Source organism: Homalodisca vitripennis, chromosome 5, assembly GCF_021130785.1.
Source record: "Homalodisca vitripennis isolate AUS2020 chromosome 5, UT_GWSS_2.1, whole genome shotgun sequence".
In the NCBI taxonomy this organism is placed as follows: Eukaryota; Metazoa; Arthropoda; class Insecta; order Hemiptera; family Cicadellidae; genus Homalodisca; species Homalodisca vitripennis.
Window position 1 is genome coordinate 107,992,634 of NC_060211.1, and position 20,387 is coordinate 108,013,020.

At 32.2% G+C, this 20,387-nt stretch overlaps 1 protein-coding gene across 2 annotated transcripts in view; it reads left to right on the forward strand.

Annotated features, from left to right (window-relative positions):
• Positions 1 to 16,487, forward strand: part of LOC124362683 (glutaminase liver isoform, mitochondrial-like) — a 30,217-nt gene extending 13,730 nt beyond the window's left edge. For both annotated transcript variants that reach the window (XM_046817385.1, XM_046817386.1), the window contains 11 exons: positions 549 to 688; positions 884 to 1,013; positions 3,133 to 3,260; positions 3,378 to 3,493; positions 4,950 to 5,071; positions 6,558 to 6,716; positions 8,193 to 8,369; positions 9,756 to 9,887; positions 10,345 to 10,499; positions 11,675 to 11,815; positions 13,229 to 16,487. In XM_046817385.1, coding sequence (XP_046673341.1) covers positions 549 to 688; positions 884 to 1,013; positions 3,133 to 3,260; positions 3,378 to 3,493; positions 4,950 to 5,071; positions 6,558 to 6,716; positions 8,193 to 8,369; positions 9,756 to 9,887; positions 10,345 to 10,499; positions 11,675 to 11,815; positions 13,229 to 13,379 — 1,551 coding nt within the window. In that variant the 3' untranslated portion in view covers positions 13,380 to 16,487. The remainder of the gene's footprint in view (positions 1 to 548; positions 689 to 883; positions 1,014 to 3,132; positions 3,261 to 3,377; positions 3,494 to 4,949; positions 5,072 to 6,557; positions 6,717 to 8,192; positions 8,370 to 9,755; positions 9,888 to 10,344; positions 10,500 to 11,674; positions 11,816 to 13,228) is intronic.
• The last annotated feature ends 3,900 nt before the right edge of the window (positions 16,488 to 20,387 follow it).

Genomic DNA, 20,387 nt, shown 5'->3' on the forward strand with positions numbered 1-20,387 from the left:
CAGTCACTTACAAATTGATAAATATCTATCCTTTTCACCAAATATTCCACTTAAACATTTTTGATCCTGGAATTTATATTATATTTTGAAAATAATTGTAATACCATTTAAATTTATTCAAGAATACATTATGTTTACAAATTAGGTATATATTATAGTCAAATATATACTTTTTTTAAATATATACTTTTAAACAAGTAAAACATGAAATGCAAGCATTCTTTTTAAATGATGAATAAGAAGAAGAATCGTCAATCTCTGATGTATATTATGGTTTTAATGATTTTCATGAAGTTCAGAATTTACAAGAGATTTGTTGTTGTAGGCAAGGTCATACACAATGTCACAGTTGACAGTATTGTAAACAAAAATATTGCTCTACAATGTTACACTTCTGTTGTTGATTTAGTTCAGAGTTATAATAAACTTGATGCTATAATGCCTTGTAAGGACATGAGATTTACATCCACATGCCTTAGATGTGTGTTAAAAGTAAAGGTACTGTATTACAATTTATTGTATTCTCATGTCAGTTTGAATTGTTGTAGGCCTTGAGAAATTCAGGACTTAGGAAGAATGATCCCAGGTTAGGTGATTTTACTGACAATTTAAGAAAAGTACACAAGGGTTCAGGATCAGAGGGAGGTTCACCAGAGACACAGAAACTGAACAGAGAGACTTTTAAAAGGTAATTTAAAATAAATATTTATCCTTACATATTTAGTTGTAACTGAATGAATATATTTAATATACTTAAGAAAGCACATCTATCGAAAAAATAATGAAAATCAAATTTATAAGTGAGTTACAAATTTATAACTTAAAAAACTTTTAAACAATACACTGTTGATAACCGATATGACTATTGTTATTTTTGTTTCAGTGTGGTATCTGGTAATCTCGTGTTAATATCCAGGGCGTTTCGAAACAACTTCATTATTCCAGATTTTCAAGGTTTCACAAAATACATAGAGGAATTTTACTGGAAGTGCAAAAGCAATTCTGAAGGGAAAGTAGGTAAATTCAGTAACTCGAAAGTAATATAGATGCAGTTAAATATAAATATAATAGTGGTAAATAAATTTCACTATGTTGTAATTATTGTAAAATAACAGCACAAGTTTTCTATCTTATTATATCAGACATTTAATTCAGCCTTAACATATGTTTTGATTGTTCTATTTTTGTCGAATTATAGAAGGCTATGCACAAGACCGTAGCCAGGAAAAATTTTGGGGGGTTCAGACAACCGATATGTTCCTGTAGTGGACAGAGAGTAAAGCCCCATTTTGTTCCTTAAAAAGTTCTTGGCCCGTTTCTTTGTTGAGAACGATCTTTCAGCTGTACATATCAGTAATACTGAATTATTAAAATAATAATAATCGTTTACTAAAACGTAATTGAAAAAAATTTAAAATTTGGGGGGTGTCTGGACCCCTTGAACCTCCTCGGTGGCTACGTCCTTGGCTATGCATTGATATGCCATTTGATGCTTAATGGTTTGTATTGAATTTCTATACAACATTTAAATTAAATATTTTTAGAAGATTATTTTAAAGTATATATATATATGGTTTATGGCAGCTTAACATTTGATGATTTTTAAACAGTAAAAAATTTATTAAAAACACGTAAGCCATCTTTGGTTTTTGGCCTACTTTATGAGTAAAACTCATGGTTTAATTGAAGCACATTTTAAAAATCTTGGAATTAAGCAGATTATGAAAAGGTTTTCTTGAGATATTTATTAATTTGAATTACATTAATCATTTCATACAAATCAGACCATCAGAATTGTCTTTAATGGTTTTACTACATGTTAATCTGAATTTAAATTAAGTTTTTTGAATAAGAATATTTAGAGAAGAGAGAAGATGTATTTATTTTATTTTATTAGGCCTACTTCGGCTGTTTATAACAACATTTTTAATTAAAGTTGTTTCAAACAAACAATGCTTTGATCAAAAACATAGCTTTTTGTTCAAAATTAAATTTGCAAATAAATATGGTAAAAGCATATTTTGGTAACTACAGTTGCACACCAAATTTGGTCAGACTGTTTGGTGCCATGTGCGTTTGTTTGGACATGTTCAAAAACCACTATTTTGACTACGGGATCCTAATAAATAATTTTATACTGAAAATTAATACAGAACGTTTTTAATTACATTTTTTCCTGTGCAATGTATGTGGAAGAAAGTAAAAAATCTGTAAATTATGTATGTTCTGATTATGAGAAGTTTATTGTTCAGTGAATCTAGACTCAGTAATTATAGAACTGTTTGGCGAAATAGAAATGTATGAAATAATAATAGAATTACTAAGAAAACCTCTCTTGCTGCTAGTACTATACTGTGGTTACTCTGATGTACTGATTCACAAAACTAGATTATTTCTGTGGTTTATGTTGTGGTTTAGAATAAATATCTTCGCTTTATAAATAATTATCTCATAAATGTTGTAAAACAGAACAAAAATGATATTTAACTCACAGCTAGCATTTACTCATATGACATTTTATTACGCTTTTTTTCATTTTTAATGAGAGGCCATTCTCCTATTTAGCCTTACTCTGCCTGTCCCACGAGCCACTGGCCACTGCAAGGATCTTATCAAATAGAATAAAGGCGGAAGTTGGTACAATACAAGGTTGAGAGTATTGATACAATATACTATTCATAGGCAGGAATTGAATCTGCACTATCTATAACTCAGACTCAAACTCCAACACTTATATAGTGCAGCTACTGGCTCTCCCATTAGACAACGAGGGATTGTTACTAACTGGCCAGGGAAAGTTTTCTTTAAGAGCAGTGGAAAAATTAAATTTCTAGTTGCAAAACTACAAATTTGATACATATTTAACCATTGCGTACTCATCTAAATCTTGCCATCACGTGATATTAAGCTAAACAGATTAAAGGAGTTTTCTTAATTGAGTAATTTTAGTGGAAGTACTTTTATTTCATATTCTTGGTAGTAAAATCATGCATAAGTGTGTTATCCACGAATAACAAACTACAGACATGATGTACTTGAACATTAACTGAAGTGAACGTATTAGACTCTTCACTTCCTCTAGGTGTATCAGAGAACACAAATATCTAGTGTCTAAAGAGTAGCATTGTGCAGGTAGCCAGTTACATTCCGCAGTTGGCTCGTATGAACCCTGACTACTGGGGAGTCAGTGTCTGTACCATTGATGGCCAAAGATTCTCCATTGGCGATGCTACCATTCCCTTCACCCTTCAGTCTTGCAGGTAAGCCTCAGTGGATTTTACTACTAAAATAATGCACTTGTTACTAGAGCACAAATTCATATAGTTTTCTTCATTCTTATTTATATTCAAACTAAATCGTTCTTTATGAATTTCCAGCAAGCCGTTGACATACGGGATAGCTCTGGAGACCCTGGGTCAGGAAGTTGTACACCAGTTTGTTGGGCAGGAGCCCAGTGGCCGCAACTTCAATGAGTTGGTGCTTGATCATAATAGTAAGCTCAGTAGATTTTCAATATTTTATTGGTCATTCAGAAAAATCTCAAACTTTTTTTGTATTTTATATTTTAAATATTAAAAAAGTATAAACTTTAAAAGAAAACTGAAAAGTATTTGAATATGTATTAATTATAATTATGTCTTTAAAAAGCTACGGTGGCCATCATTCTACAACCAAAAATAAGGGCTTAAAAGTGTTTGACTTTTAATATTGTTCTTATAGAATAAAACTTGAGTCACTTAACTACATCCGGCTTTCAATAAATGATCAGGCAAAGTAAGGATCCTGATATCTTATCTACAGCATGGCACTAGCATGGTTACAATTACTTAATACAATACAAAAGAGTGTTTGATACAGTTAAAAAGAGCTTGTGTATCAAACACTCTTTTGTATTGTATTAAGTAATTGTAACCATGGCAGTGCCGTGCTGTAGATAAGATATCAGGTGAAACCGTTTTAGTTACCTGCTTTGGTAAAGACAAGGTAAAACAACAAAACACAACTAACTCTCACTCCCTTTATAGTATGGTCCTCAACCTTGACATTGGAAAATCACACCATTTTTTCATGTAGCTTATAAATATTTATTTGGAAGTTGGTTAGTATGTAGCTGTAACATCCATTTCATTAAGAGCCTTGTGTACTAGTGGCCATCTTGATTATAGTCCCATAAGAATAATTTTAAACCTCATGCACTTTTACGACCTTACTTGTAATCATAGAATTATGGGAGATTTTAAGATATCATTAATACACATCCATATGTTTTTTAGTTTTTCAATATATTATAGGTTAATTAGAAAAATCTCAAACTTTTTTTGCATTTCACTGTTAAAATATTCAACAGTATGCACTGTGCAGAAAAACTAAAAATGTTTGGATTTGTATTAATTATATCTTTAAAATGAGACACCAAACATAACACTATGATGAAAAATAATGGTGTAAAAGTGCATGCATGGGATTTAAAATTGTTCTCATGGAGAAAAATCCAAGATTGTTTCACTACAACCAGCTGTAATTTCACTACAAGAGTCTTGTTTGAAATACAACTTCATTTATTTGTGAATAAAAATTCCTAACTTTTGTACTTGAAGTTGTTCTTAATTAACATCATTGATTGATCACAATTCAATTGAATTGTCTTTAGAATAAACTGACCTCCGGTCTCCAATCTTGGCGAGGCCTCAATTAGATCTTAGACTACCTTGACATTAACAGTCAAGTAGTCAACAAACACTGTCAGTAGTACTGGCCTCAGAGTCCTTGTGTTACAACCAATGAATGCTGGTGTTATTGTATTCACATTATGTCATGATGTTTATGATGACTAAAATATTAATAAAGGCTAATCATAACGCTGCATTAATTTTGTAGAAAGTTGTATTTCTTGTCTTTAATTAATTTGATATGAAAAAAGAATAACTCAATTGTGTTACCTTTTTCAGAGAAGCCTCACAATCCAATGATAAATGCTGGTGCTATTCTAGTTTGTTCCTTGTTGAAAACACTTGTAGAGGCAGAAATGACATTAGCGGAGAAATTTGACTACAGCATGAATTATTTCAGGGTGAGTGTGAATTTATCACTATATAGTTATAGCATAATATTTAAAGATAATGTTAATTCAGTTAAATAAACAAAACATTTTTCATTCTGTTACTCCACTTTTGAGTAACACCATAAACCAATTGGGATTTGTCACGAACAATGTGAAGTTTATGAGAACGATGTGATTACTGAAGGTGGAGTGCCTCAGTGGTGTATTAGGTTTAAAAATGTCTGAACTAATGTGCATGATGATGAAGGAAAAGGACGGCCAAGCATTGTGACCGATGAAATTATCTCTAAAAGTTGATGAGAAGATAAATGAAGACCGCCGATTCAAATAATAGAACTCTCACTTAGTTTTCCTAAACATTTCAAGGAGTTTTTTACATGAAATTGTTATGCAGAAGTTAGGTTACCATATATTTTGTGCAAGATGGGTACCGACCACACTCGGCAAATTGGACTTGAGAAGTCCTGGATGCTTTTATGTGGGGGGGGTTTCCACATCCGCCTTACAGTCCACACCTTGCACATAGCGACTACCACCTGTTTCCAGCAATAAAGACCTGGTTTGCGACGCAGCGTTTTCATGACAACATGTAATTGCAGGAGGGTGTAACTACCTGGTCGAAGTCTCAGCTGGCAGAACTTTATAACACTGGGATTTCAAAAATATTTCACCACTATGATAAGTACCTAAATTTGTATGGCTGTTATGTTGAAAAATAGTTTTTTTAGGTTAACAAAAACTACTTCCAAATGTTTGTGTTACTTTCAAATGTATGTTATAACATTTTTTCTTGCACTTTGTTTTTTTTTGTATCAAAACGTAATTTACTTACTGGATAGCCCTTGTAATTTATGCTTAGTGGAACTTGTAACCCACTGCGCTCTTCTTAAACACCAGATTGGGGGGTGTCTCAATTCCATCAAAATTTCACCAAACTTACTTGATTTTTTTCATTCTATAGTGTTATAATAAAATACAATAATTGCTGTCTATTACATATGTACGTATAACAAACCTTTTATTTAGCCTACAGACCTAATGGATTACCTGATTTCAGCATGCTTTCGATTTTGATGTTGTATATCTCAGAAGCAACGTTTTGCCATATTTTGAATCCCATATGCCCTTTTGCTTATTTATTACAGAGTTATACCTAGCTAAATAAAATTCAGTTACGATATGTGCTAATCCATGTCTAGTGTTTTAAGTTCCATAATTTGAAATTTGTCACGGTACCCTGGGTCTTTGGGCTTTTATATTTTTAAGGAATATATTTAGATTTTTGAATTACACAATTATGCTAAAGATCAGAATATTATATTGAATAAATACAAAGTGTAAGTTATTTATGACATTCATCTTATAAAAGTACACTAGAGGTAAAAAAAAGATGTCAAATAAAATACCACACTGATGGTATCGTAGATGAAGGGTATGTTGATCTACCTTGTTGGTTTTTGACTACTATTCATTATTTTATTTGGTTATTTTTCAGAGGTTAGCGGGAGGAGAATATCTCGGGTTCAACAATGCTGTATTCCTTTCGGAAAGAGAAGCCGCAGACAGAAACTATGCTCTTGGATTTTATATGAGGGAACACAAGTGTTATCCAGATAGAACCAATCTTAAGGAATGTATGGATTTTTACTTTCAGGTAATAAATAATAGGAGACATGTGTTAGAATAACACAAGTTTTACATGTTATTTACTTGAGAATAACCAGTAACAACAATAATTGAGAAAACGTGGTTTACATTGAAAAAAGTAGAGCACACTACTGCAAATATAGAAAATCTGCTAGAGTTTATAGAGCGTTTAACACATTGTGTAGAGTAATACCCTCATGTAGTATATTAGTTGGTTTAATACCTTCACTGCGACACAAGCCATGAACAGATTTTAGGATAGTCAGAGTAGTAGTAATGTGTGTCCACCGTAGTCAACATGTTAAACTAATATAATATCCACACTGAAAGTAACTTTCAGTTGTATATATTTAAAATATTTATCAGTTACTTCAGGAAGTTTTTCAAAGGAAACTTAAATAAGTTTTCTTTGACAATGGAATTTAAAAAAAATGTTTGGATATAAATACAGTAGAACTGAATAGTTAAAATTTTTAAATTCAAAATTGTAGGTAAATCAATCTTTTCTTCCAATCCCTAAGAAAGTTATTCTGTGTGTAATGGTTACATTAGGATGGTTAGTTTAAATTTTGTTTAGGATAATTTGAAATTCCTATGTACATTGTACATGATTTCTAAACTGAAATTCCTAAAATTAGACAAGGTAACATTAAATCCATCATCTTATAATTAATTGTTATAGCTGTGGGAACAGCTCCACAGGTCATTGCCAGTCATGTAATGTTTAAAAAAAGAGCCCCCTCCCGCCATATCTCACATCAAGGCTGTTTGATTTTCACAAATTTAGCGTTTTGAACGATCTGAATGTACTGTACCATGCGTCACTGCTGTTAAAATCGACGCCCCATTCTCTCCTTATCAGATCTCTTTTTTTAACCATCACTGTCACAACACATTGATTAAAAAGAATTCATAAAATCTGTGTGCTGTGTGTCTTGATTTTCTTTGTGCGTTAGACTATATTTTCTTTATTACAATATATTAACACTGTGTACTAAATATATACCAACAATAGCATCGGTATTTAACTATTTTTATAACATGAAGGTTTTTGTTACCTACCTATATAAATATCATGTCCAGTTCCTTTAAGTTTGGAAGATCCATGTTTCAATATAATTCTTTAGACATTTTTGTCTGTGATTTTCTAATATCCTAGTATATAGTAACTTTCACATTTTGGTTAGTTACGTAATTAAAGTATTTTTTACTGATTTGTTATATTCAATAAAAATTCAATTTCATTTTGTAAATGAAACATGCTGCATTTCTCAATCTTAAATCGTACAAAAATCCAATATTATAAACATTATACCTGTAAATGTTTTTCATATTGAAGAAAACATACCATACCTGATGTAACAATTTGACTCAGGAAAATACTGGCTCTAGGCCTTGACAAAATGTCAGTAGGGTCTACCTACTTGAAATATTACAATTGAAGATGTATAAAAAGTAGTATAGCTCTTTCAAAACTTTCCAGTGTTGCTCAATGGAGGCCAACTGTGAGAGCATGTCTGTAATGGCTGCCACACTGGCTAATGGAGGTATCTGCCCGATTACGGAGGAGAAGGTGCTGAAGCCAGACTCCATCAGAGATGTCCTTTCTCTCATGCACAGCTGCGGCATGTATGACTACTCAGGCCAATTTGCGTTCAAGGTAAAATTCCAAGACTGTTACTACTTTATCATACTGTAATACGAGACATATCATTGCAAGCCTGTGTTGCAGCAAATAAACTTGTTTTATATACTTAGGCCTGAGATACATTGTTTAAACTTCACATGAGTGTAGAAGATTAGTTCTTGTAATAGCACTAGGTAGTATTAACATTATAAATTGAGATCTCTTTGCATTATTAGTAAATAATACAGACAAACATCCAAGTAATATCCATAATATGTACACCACGCTTTAATTCAACGCGAAAGAAAACTACGAGTACACATACATTGAATAAACAAAATATATTCTGATGGAGCTGTAGGAGTAATCTGTTTTAGATAGCTAAATTTTGTATTATAAATGTGTAAACTGTATAAATTTGCGGAATTTAAACTACACTTATCTGAATACACGACTAAAATGGCAACGTAATGAGTTATCAGATCAATCTCAATACAATCATATCAAAAATGTAATAATAAAAATAAGAACAGAGCAAAATCATTATATTAGGATTATATTACATAGGAATCATCTTTTAATTTATTTAATAGCTGAATATATTACCTTTACAGCATTTGTATATCTTCAAATTTCTCCAGATTTTTTTAATCGTAGTGGTAATAATGAAACCGATCTTATAATGCACAATCATGACACGCGCAGTAAATCAGCCAATTTATTAAGAAAACAAAAGTTTTCAAAATTCTTAACAAGAACTTTTATTTTTTAGGTGCAAAAATGTTTAATGAAATACCAGCTGACTTTAAATTGTGTAAATCACTAATTAAGCATAAAAATAAATTAAAACAGTAGCTTTAGGACATTACAATTTATGTATATCCTAAGGTAGTCTAATTTAGTATTTATATTGATTGTTAATAAGTTTTAAATAGTTATTTTGAGTACTATTAGAAGTATGGATAATACGATTTATGTGATGTTATTCTTTTTATTATTTCCTTTTCAGAAATTTGTAAAATATTAGTTTAATTATAGTTTTAGCTATGTGGAATTTTTGTGTCACTTTTTAGCTCACACCCATATTTATTATGAATGAAATTTTGTCTTTTGTTGAATTATGTAATACCTATTATTCTGTAGTATGTTATTTATTGTCTTGGGATATGTACATACTGTTTTGGTTAAGATGCTGCACAGGCTCGTTACACTGTTTATTCTGTTATTGAGGTACACTCTAAGCTCTGTATTTTTTATGTGTTGCTGGTTAAAGATGTATTAATTAGTATTTTAAAATAAGTAGGTTAGGTTGTAATTTCATTGAAAATATAAACTGAAAAATAAATCATTATTTCATGTATTCTATAACCTAGTAGTCTTTTGTTTCTAATGGAAAAATATTGTCTAAATGTTGTATAGGTTGGTCTTCCTGCAAAATCAGGAGTTAGTGGAGGGATGTTGATTGTGATCCCAAATGTTATGGGAATTTGCACTTGGTCTCCACCACTGGACTTCATGGGCAATAGCTGCAGAGGAGTCCAGTTTTGTGAGGTACGACCAGGATTAGGATTGTACTTAATTATTATGTTTCTGTGCTATATTTTCAGAACAGTTGTAAAGATCTAAAAACAATTTCAAGACACATAAGTTGTGTAAATAATTCTAAAAAAATAATACATTTAATCATTGTATTTTTTAAATTTAATAATATAGTTGATACATTTATTTCACATATTGTCAGCTCACTTCTCGTGATCAAAACAAGAGTAAAAAAAGGTAAATTATCTTGAATTTTTAATTTAAATTAATTTATAAGGATTTATAGGTTGTATATTCATTTAACAATTATAAATAGTATATAATTGGTTGGGGGAATTTCAAAATCTCCTTAAAACATAAGAATTTCTTTTCATTCAAATTTGAAAAATAATAACCATTCAGGAAAGCATTTACAAGATACCCTGTTGTAAAACTTGCAATAATTCCCATTTATTTGTTACCTCATTAGGAGCTGGTTAGAATGTTCAACTTTCATCGGTACGACAATCTAAAACACGCAACAAATAAAAAGGATCCAAGAAGGCACAAGTACGAGACCAAGGGTCTGAGTATAGTGAATCTCCTCTTCTCAGCTGCGAGTGGGGACCTGGCAGCTCTTAGAAGGTTTGTTCTTTTTGGGTAGAGCAAGTATTAACAATTTATTTTAAGAAATGTAGAACACTTTTCTACCATGAGAACAATGTTGTAGCAATAAGGGAAGTAAAATAATGTTAGCTGCAAGCAATGCATTGAATAGCATCTAATAAGCCCATTCAGTCTTCCAATTCTAACTTGAAAAGTGTTCTCTATGTTTCTGCAAAACACAATAACGACAAATTTCAATTATCAAAGTAGTTCAGAAATAAAGCAATATTTTGAACTCTTATTATTTGAAAAAAATAGTGTATGACTACTGTGAGATGAAGGAGGCAGAGAGCCACAAAGCTGAAGTGCAACCCAAAGGAGTGGAGGTAGGATTGCAACCCAAAGTTGAGATAATTGTAAACAAAGAGTTTGCTTTCTCTAAAGTTTAACATTTGCTGTTGCTACATAAATAGTTTAAATCTGTGATTCAGATTCTTCAGAGAAGAATAAACAAAGAGATATACTGTGAATTCAAAGTAAAACAAGACATTGTGGCAATAATTTCCATAGCATAGAAGAAAATGAATAGACAGCTACTTAGTCATTCTGAAACATTAGTTTATTCTTATTAATTATTTAAAATACACTCACTGCCAGAATTGTGAGTTTATCATTGTGTAAAACAATTAAGCTGGATATCTTATAGTGCTAAATAACAGCCAAATAACTGGGATCCTACTATATTATCAAAATTGGGAACCTCAATCCATAGTTAAAATACAGAAGAGGATATCAGAGCATTACAGCAAACTTGAATTTCAATTTCAGTGATCATGGATCTCTGACAATAACAGGGTTCTACAGATTCAGTATAAAGTTTTCCAATATCCTGAGGTGATGGTTTTTTTTCATTCACTAGTGTACTAAAAATTAGTATTCCATACACTTAGGTTACCTTGTTTACAGTATGGTTTGAGACAGAGGAATGGCTTTTTCCTGACTTGGATTACCAGGATCCCAGTTATGAATCTAAATTATTGTTACAGTCCTGACGAGTTCCTGAGTATTTTGAAGAGCAAAATCAAACTGAAAAAATATTTTAGATGGCCACTTTAACAATTACCAGTAATAACAGCAGTCAAACAAAAATAACACACTACTCCAACCAGCTTCTGTCCTGTCTGTATATTTGAACAAGATAGCTGATGTTACAGACACAAGTTGTCCGGGATGGATATGACGCTGTGTGACTATGACGGCCGCACAGCTCTTCACCTGTGTGCGGCTGAGGGTCACTTGGACTGTGTCATCTTCATGTTGGAGCAGTGTGGAGTGCCTCACAACTCTAAGGACAGGTACTCCTGAATACTATTCATTAGAATATGGTGTTTTAATGATACAGTTCAAATGCAGATGTAGTTATGTGATATTAATACAGTAGAGCGTCAATAACCCGAACGTCAAAAATCCATGCCTGCTTTAAACATGTGAACTGTATTTTGCACAGTGCTGTGAGATGAAAATGGGGTAAGGGAACTTAAATCTTAACATGGGGTAAGGGAACTTAATGTTCAAGGGGAGCGTTTATCTTTTGACAGCTCTGGTGCAGAAGATCTCAAAACTAACGCCTTTAACAGAAATATTTACAACTGTGACAAAACTGGAAGACTCCACCACAAAAATCCCTTGCCTCTTTCAAATATCACAGCAGCTGCACGTATCCTTCTGTGGGTATGAAAATGCAATATTAAAGTTGCCATCAAATATATCACTAAAAGTTGTCAAACCGATAGTGTGCTCTTTGTTAGATTCATTGTACATTCTGTGTAATTTTGATTTTAACTCTTCGGACAAGTACACCCTTGATGAATCTTTTAGTGAATAATGCGATTTCCTTCCTCTAAGGGATGTACAAGTACACAATAACAATAAGAGGACGTATGATTATTTGCCCCGCATCATAATTTCTGTCGTTATGTTCACCGCTGAACTGGAAGAACGGTGATCAATCCACTTATGATTATGATCCAATTATGATTGTTGTAATCAACCAGTTTATTAAAGTTTGATATTATACATTGCTTTCTCCAGGTGAAATAACTTTAAAACAGTTATATCGAAAACACCTACAATTCTCACCTATCTCATTACTTGACATTCACAGTTTTTTCATCATGTCCTTCATTCTACCTGTTCTTTTCCTTTTCTTCATTACTTTGTACTCCAGTCCCATCTACACTATCTCTTTCACTAAATCATCACATGTATCACTATATAGACCTCTTTTTTCTTTTCCCTTGGGGCGGCCTACTGCCATCAGTTACACAATTATATCTTCTTTTTATGGTACTGTAGTGTCCTTCTATACTTAATATATGTGATCACTTTGCTCACATTTGCTAAGTACACATTGATACTTATTAACCTATACTAAATAGTAAGTATGCAGAAGGCCCTAGGTGTGGCAGGACAGGGCAAGTGCACATTTAGCCAAAGACCAAGCGTAGCCCTTAGTTATACAATATTTATATCTTCCTTTTTATGGTGCTTTAGTTCTTCACTTTATCTGTGTGATATGTTTTAATCATATCTCCTACTAGAAATTGTTTATGGAGTGGAAGTCATGCCTAATTGTTAAAATGTAGATTATCTATAAAATAATGTATTAGAAAAGATGGAACTATTTCATTTGGAACAGTTCCACATCAACACCATATTTACTGACAATGCCTAGAGCTTTAACTGTAAATGTTGGATAACTGGTGCAGGTGGGGCAATACTCCACTGAACGAAGCCATGACGTTCGGCAGAGTCCAGGTCGTCCACTATCTCAAGGAGTGGGCCAAGGGGCAGCCCATAGAGGAGGAAACCGATAAGCCGCCGATCCAGAGTGTGGAGGCCACGTCTCCTCTGCCGTAGTGAGTGGAACAACACGACATTATGACAATAACTGCAAGTCCAGCCTAGGCTACTCTCTGTACTCTTTGTTAAATAACTGTCCTTATCTTTGTTATAGTTTTAAGTATAGTGATTTAAGGTAGTTGAATGATCGCATAATACAGAGTTGCACCTACTTTACGTGTCATGCAACAAAACGACGAGCCTAAATACTTAGTTGTAAGTTGAGAAACACTCACCTTCAGAGCTCTTTGTGAAACAAATAATGTTATAAATGTGTTATCGTAAAATAACTGAGAAAATGGAAAGTATAGACAAATTGAATTAGTGTATTAATGTATGTGTCTCCTAGAGATGATCTTAAGTTTATCAACTGAAAAACTTATACACTTTATTACTGTTTAAACCAGGAATAAGCAAAATTAAATATTATTTACTAAATGATAGCAGTACAGTAATGCAGATCTGATAAGTTTAATGACTGACAGTAGAGTAGCATGTGAAGAGCATATCTTTGAATAAATTAGGAGGATTTACTTTCTTTGATTAAATCAATATTAGTACAATGTTTTTAAACGGCCTTACATAGTTAGAAAGCAATTTTTCATGTGCTTAATGGAACTTTTCCTTTTCTTAACGAGGGCATTAAGTTTATACCAAGAATGATATAGCATAGGTACTAGCTAGGTACAACCTACTAATAATATTAGTGTATTATTTCATAATCAAATTGTTGTTTGTCCTGTTGTATTATATTATTTTGTGAATTCATTGCATTAACTATAATTTCTCAAAGAGTTAGAATAAGCCAAAAAAAGCAAGAATGGGGTACATTTCTATGATTTGTTTAAGAGAATACAAGTTAAAAAACAATATACATTAATGTGTTAATCAACATTTAAGTTACACAAGATTACCTTATGTGAAAAAATAATTGCGATTTTATAGACAGATGTGATTTGACTAATCTTAGAAAATCAGATTTTTAATGTTTGAATTTAAAAACAGTAAATAATAATTAATCTTATAGAGAATACCACAAACTGCACTCAGATGCTTTATAACTAATTGTGAGTTTTTCAGTTAACAACTAATGACATTAAAAATAATAATATTGTAATTTTTGATGAGACCGGATTATTTTATATTTGCCAGCAGAAACATCATATATAAGATTTATAATTGAATTCCACCAAACCTCTACAAGTAAAACATTAAAATGTCACGGAAAAACAGATTTAAGTGTAAAATAAATATCTAATAATCAATTAAACTACCAAATAAACATATAGTTGTTGTGTGGCTTAATTAGTGCTTTAAAGCAGTATTATTTATTTGTATGTAGTATTAAAAGCTTAATGTAAGTTAGGATTAGTTGAAAAAACCAATTCCATGCAATTCTGCTTTTGAAGTTTTGTTTTCTCTACCATGTTACAATAGTTTAGAATTACTATCATACTGTTCTCGTGAAAGAAAGGATTACTTTACAAATCAGAGAAGGATAAAGCAGGCTCTAAGGTCATATCTTTCCCCCTTAAGTTTTCTCGAATACGTTGAAACCTGCCTTTCAAATACCACAATTTTGTTCAACCTTCAAGTTATTTTAAACTTCAGATTTCACAAAACCTTTCACTAAGATATCAAAGTTTGAATTCAGTGAAATAGTTCCAGATAAATTACATCTGATACTGAGATGTGAATTATAGGTTAACTATTTTGGCACTTCCACGTGTATTTTTTAGTTTGTCATTTCTTATTATTTAAAATTGAGTAACCAACCGGATACAATATTCCAGATTACAATATTCTTTGCATTTTTAGTTTTGTACATCCCAGTAATAATATGGAGTCAATGATGAAGTCAATTTGTATATTGTGCAATACTGTTCCAAAGTATGGATAATGTTAAGGTGTTATCTAGGTTGTGTAAATTTTCTTAAGACAATAATATGATAAGACAAGTGTTATAATTAGTAGTGCAAGAACAACAGTTTTGTAAAACATCATCTTTAAATGATGATGATTTGGCATTTTAACTGAAATTTGAAATTGTCTGGTACTATAAGTATTTTTACCACCCAAACTTAAAAAAATTATTATTTTTAACTCTTTATGTAAACACAACATATTTTATTATTTCCATAAACTACACTGAACACAATCATTCTGAAACACAGTTCATTGATATTTACAGTTATACATAACTTTTTAATATTGAAAATTATATATATTTAAAAACATCTTTTTAACAAATTTTAAATAAAAACTAAGTGAGGTTTAAGTGCAAGAAAGAATTGTTGAATGAACACACAAAAAATACGTATTAAGAGGAACCTCTTGTTATTGCACCACTATGTACTGTAAATATCGTAAGTTATAATAAGATTGTGTATTCATTCTTTCTTTGATCTAAATTGTTGAATTTACAAATTTTACATATTGTGAATCAGCCAACAAAATGAAATCAATCAAGCTTGAACTTTTGGAATGTTACTGTTTTAACTAGTAATTTTGATCCATCATGTTTTTTATTTGAATTTGACAGTTAATTGTGTATTACCGCAAAACCTGTCCTATTCTAAACTCCATTTTCACAAATAAAAGTAAAAAAATTAAGGTATTCAGTTTGAGTTGGCACATATAATCTGTTTTAGTTACGTTCTTTGAATTTTGTTTAATACTTGATTAGTTCGTATAATAAATTATATTAACACATTTATTATGTTCGGATACAACCACTCTACTGTATTTAAAAAGCAATGTACAACATAACACTGGGCATAAGATATTTACATTTCTTCTTTATCAAAAACTGACAGTAAAACCATCTCAAAATTTCAGGCTTGTTAGAAATGGTTGACTTGCTATCTGTTTTTATAACAGAGATTTATTGTAACAAAAAGATGTCTATTTTAACATAATTTTTATTTACTATTGTATAAATCTTGTTTCTTCTGAATATGACTAAATTAGTTGCTGATTTAAGCAATATAAAGTATTTTCACTTAATATTTTCATTTTTAAAATGCAATAATACAAAAACAACAAGGATGAATTATCAAATTTAGAAACTATGAAAGCTCTAAGTGTATATTTCTTTTAGAAATAAAAGTCAATGTTACAAAACAATATTGTATTTAAGTTACTAACCCCTTAACAGTTTTCTTTTTGACCCTTAAGTCTAGTGCTATGGCCATGCAAACTTCCTAAATGTTGTATCATTGACATAATTGACAAAGAAAATTACATCTCTGCACTTCCTATAGACCAGAGTGTGAGGTGCGACCCCCAATGAAGGTTCAGGGAGGGCCAATGCTTGCTTTAAATATTAATTCTATTTACTTACAAAATAATAAAGCAAACTTCTTATTTTTAAAATTACAAGTGTATGTATTATTTTTAGTCATCTCCGTAATAGCTGGAGATGACTCGCGTAGCGCCTGCTTGTCCAATGACTCGTGAAGTACAACCGTGACCGATCGGGTCCGGACTTTCCTGAAACCCCCACCACTCCTGCCCCTACCGCCAATACGCAGTCTAGTGCAGTTCCATGTTTTGAACGTAGCACATCTCCATATTTTGTGGTTATTTTCATAGATACTTTGGTTTTGCGTAAGTTTTTTGAGTACAAGTGTGTATATTTACATCGAAATGAAAAGATTTCTTGTAAGTGTAACAAGTGGTGGAAGTGGAGACATATCCATGAAAGCAGGTACGAGTAGTGGCGTCAGTGACAGTCAAGGTCAAAATGAGAACCCGGGCGACAACTGGACCAAGCGTAGCCAAAGTGTGCAAGTATAACAACAGTTATTTATCACTGGGTTTTACAAAAACAATCATAAATGGGCCAAGAATGGCCCAGTGTGTAATCTGTCTAGCCATCCTGGTCTCTGACAGCATGAAACCTAACAAACTTGACACTAAACATGGAAATATTGCAAACAAACTTACAGTTTTTTGAACGAAAACTTAACAGTGTTACATCTACAAAGAATGTTTTTTCCAACATAACAAGTGTACCTTCAAAGGCTTTGTTGGCATCTTATCAGATTTCTCACAGAATCGCTCAGAAGAAAAAAACCACACACTATTGGAGAAGACCTGATATTACCAGCAGCAATTGATATGGTTTCAACTATGTTTGGAGAATCTATTGGTTAACAGTTGAAGGCCATACCAATGTCAAATGATATGGTATCAAGACGTATAGCTGACAATTTGGAAGTTCTTTAAGCGCAATTAATAGAAAAGGTGAAAAATGCTCATTTTGCCCTACAAGTTGATGAAGCTACCGATCTTCATGGAGTTGCTTAATTAATATGTTATGTAAGATTCGTCGATGGTGATGCGATGCGAGAAGAGTTGCTTTTTAACACTCTCCCAGAATCATCTCTTTAATCTACATTATCTGAACCACCGGTCTCTGAGACCGGTTGATCGTAATTTAGATTTTATAAGTACCTAAAAGTGAGTTATGTAATTCCCGTCTGGAAAATAATGATTTAATATTCCAATCCACACTATAACACTATTTATTACATGTATCTATTAACAATATACATAGAAAACAGTATATAGACACAAATGTAATTGTCAGTAGTCTCAGTCTGTAGTCTGCAGCATTCCCTACTGGACACATTCAAATAGCACAGTCCTTACACACCTTCTGACTGCATACAAGACACACTGGTTTTGAGCACCTTGTGCACTTGTAGGCAGTTTTCCTCTCTTTTATTGATGGACAGGATGCACAAGTCTTTCTCTTCTCCATTTTGTCATCAGGAACTTGTGGTCTTACTGCTGCCTCGTTGTTCCCCAGAATCTTCTGAATGGTGTCTTTTACGTCACGTCTCAAATTAGGGATCCGCAGTCTTCTTTCAAGATGAGGCTTGATAAAATTCTCTCCCAATGCCTTGGTAAACTTGAATCTTGTAATCACTGGACTACCAGAATAGCTGAAGAAATCAGGGTCAACTAAAATCAGGGTTATTTGTTTGTACACCACTACTCGTGCCTGGATCCATTTTTTACACTCTAAACTAATTACAAAAAACAAATTAGGTACAGGATAGTAAAAATATAAACGTATGTTGTGGCTTATAACTAACCACCGGTCAGTAAGACCACCACAAACTTGGGCGCTAACCGAACTATCCGGTATGAGAGAGTTTTAAAAAATATACGAAATATATGGAATTCGAGGTTTGATCAAAAAGGTAGCTCCAGAAGCTAGATGGACACTGCATAATTCATAGAAAGGCTTTAGCAGCAAAAGGTATGACCCCAAATTTTGATGAAATTTTACACGTGGTTGTTAAAACAGTCAATGTCATTAAAGGGCAGACATTTAAATCATAACCTAAATGAAGCCAATAATTTATTTGGATATTTCCATGGTACAATAAACACTAGAAAGAAACCATAAAATACCCTAGGACGAGCGATATGCAATAGCTGTCTGCACTGTGTGACTACAGGGAACTCACCAAGCTGCAAACACTCATTATACAGAACCAAGGAAGAGCTGACATCTAGTAGAAAAAGCCAGAACTACTTGTGCAACGCATGGTTGTCATAGAAATGCTTCTTGTGCAGTATTAAGACACACATCAGAATAAAACAGAAACACTATAATGATGGGTAATATTATGTAAGTAGCAAATTTTTATGCAGTTGCTATGAACATTATATTATGTAAAAAACAGTGAAGGAGCTAAAATCCATACCCAAAAATATAATGTATATGTGGTCTTACTTCAAAACCTTTGTCTCTTAAAAAGTGAAACTCTGGCACATTTCTTAATCAACTAGCCTCCTAATTCCCATTGAACTATACCAGAAATTTTGTTAACAAGTAGTTTTTGAACTAAAAAAATAAGATATTCTCTTCTCAATATTTTATTTTAAAGATCAAATGAGAAGTGTTCACGATTCCAAACAAAACAAAGAAGAATAGGTGATTTAATACCATCTTATCACTATTCCCTGCAGTGCAAGAAGTTAATGTAAATTTTATTCGTAACTAGAAAAGATGCTATTAACCCTTTCCGCTCGGAGCGGTAATGTTAGAATGTCCACAGAGATCGGATGGGCAGCAGTGTTGACCACCGCCATTTCCTCTAGCGCGCGCATTTATTTTTAGAGTTGCCGTCCTCAGAGATCGGATGGTCAGCTGTGCTGTCCGTTGAATAATCCTACTAGCGCTCGGATGGAGAGCAGCGTTGACCACAAGTTATAAACTCTTTTTTTTATTCTGACGTATTTTGTTATAATACAACGCATTAATATCAATCAGCTGTTTCATTACAAAGCTTGGAAATTGATCATCTGGTCAATATTGCATTCTAGGCTTTCGTTTTAGCGCACTTTTAACCACATTGTCACTAGTGAGTTAACCTACACGCATTATTAGAACGATTGTTTATTATTCTTAGTATTGTGCAATTTTATTAAATATTAGTGTAAATGAAGTATTGTAGATATCAGTATAAATATAACTGTAAATAAAAGTTTAAATTTATCAGTATTAATACCTGGTTTTACTGGTATTATTATTAATTACTGGTATTAGAGCTTGTTGGCGATGTAAGGAACACAAATAAAAAGGAAGACCATCCCAATTGCAAGACATTTCCCGACTAAATGGGAAACTTCATCTACCATATCCTCTTGAAGGTAGAAAAGTGAAGGATTGCGTCGTGTGTAGCAGCAGAGCACAAGGCGGCGGCACCAGGAAAAGAGTGAAGTTTCATTGCAAAACTTGTGAAAATGAGCCCGTTCTTCACATCGGTGTTTGTTTTGAAAAGTACCATTCATCTCAGATATTTCAACAAGATGACAACTAGCCTGCAGTTAAATTTATATTCGGAACAATAATAAGCAGTTCAATTTTATTTTTTATCATGTTATAATTATTTACTGTCACATTATTAATACTCATTGTAACTCATGTTAGTTTATAGAAATATAACATTTCCATTGTAATACTTTTCGACTACATTATTATTTACCTTTGGACCTTTAAATCCA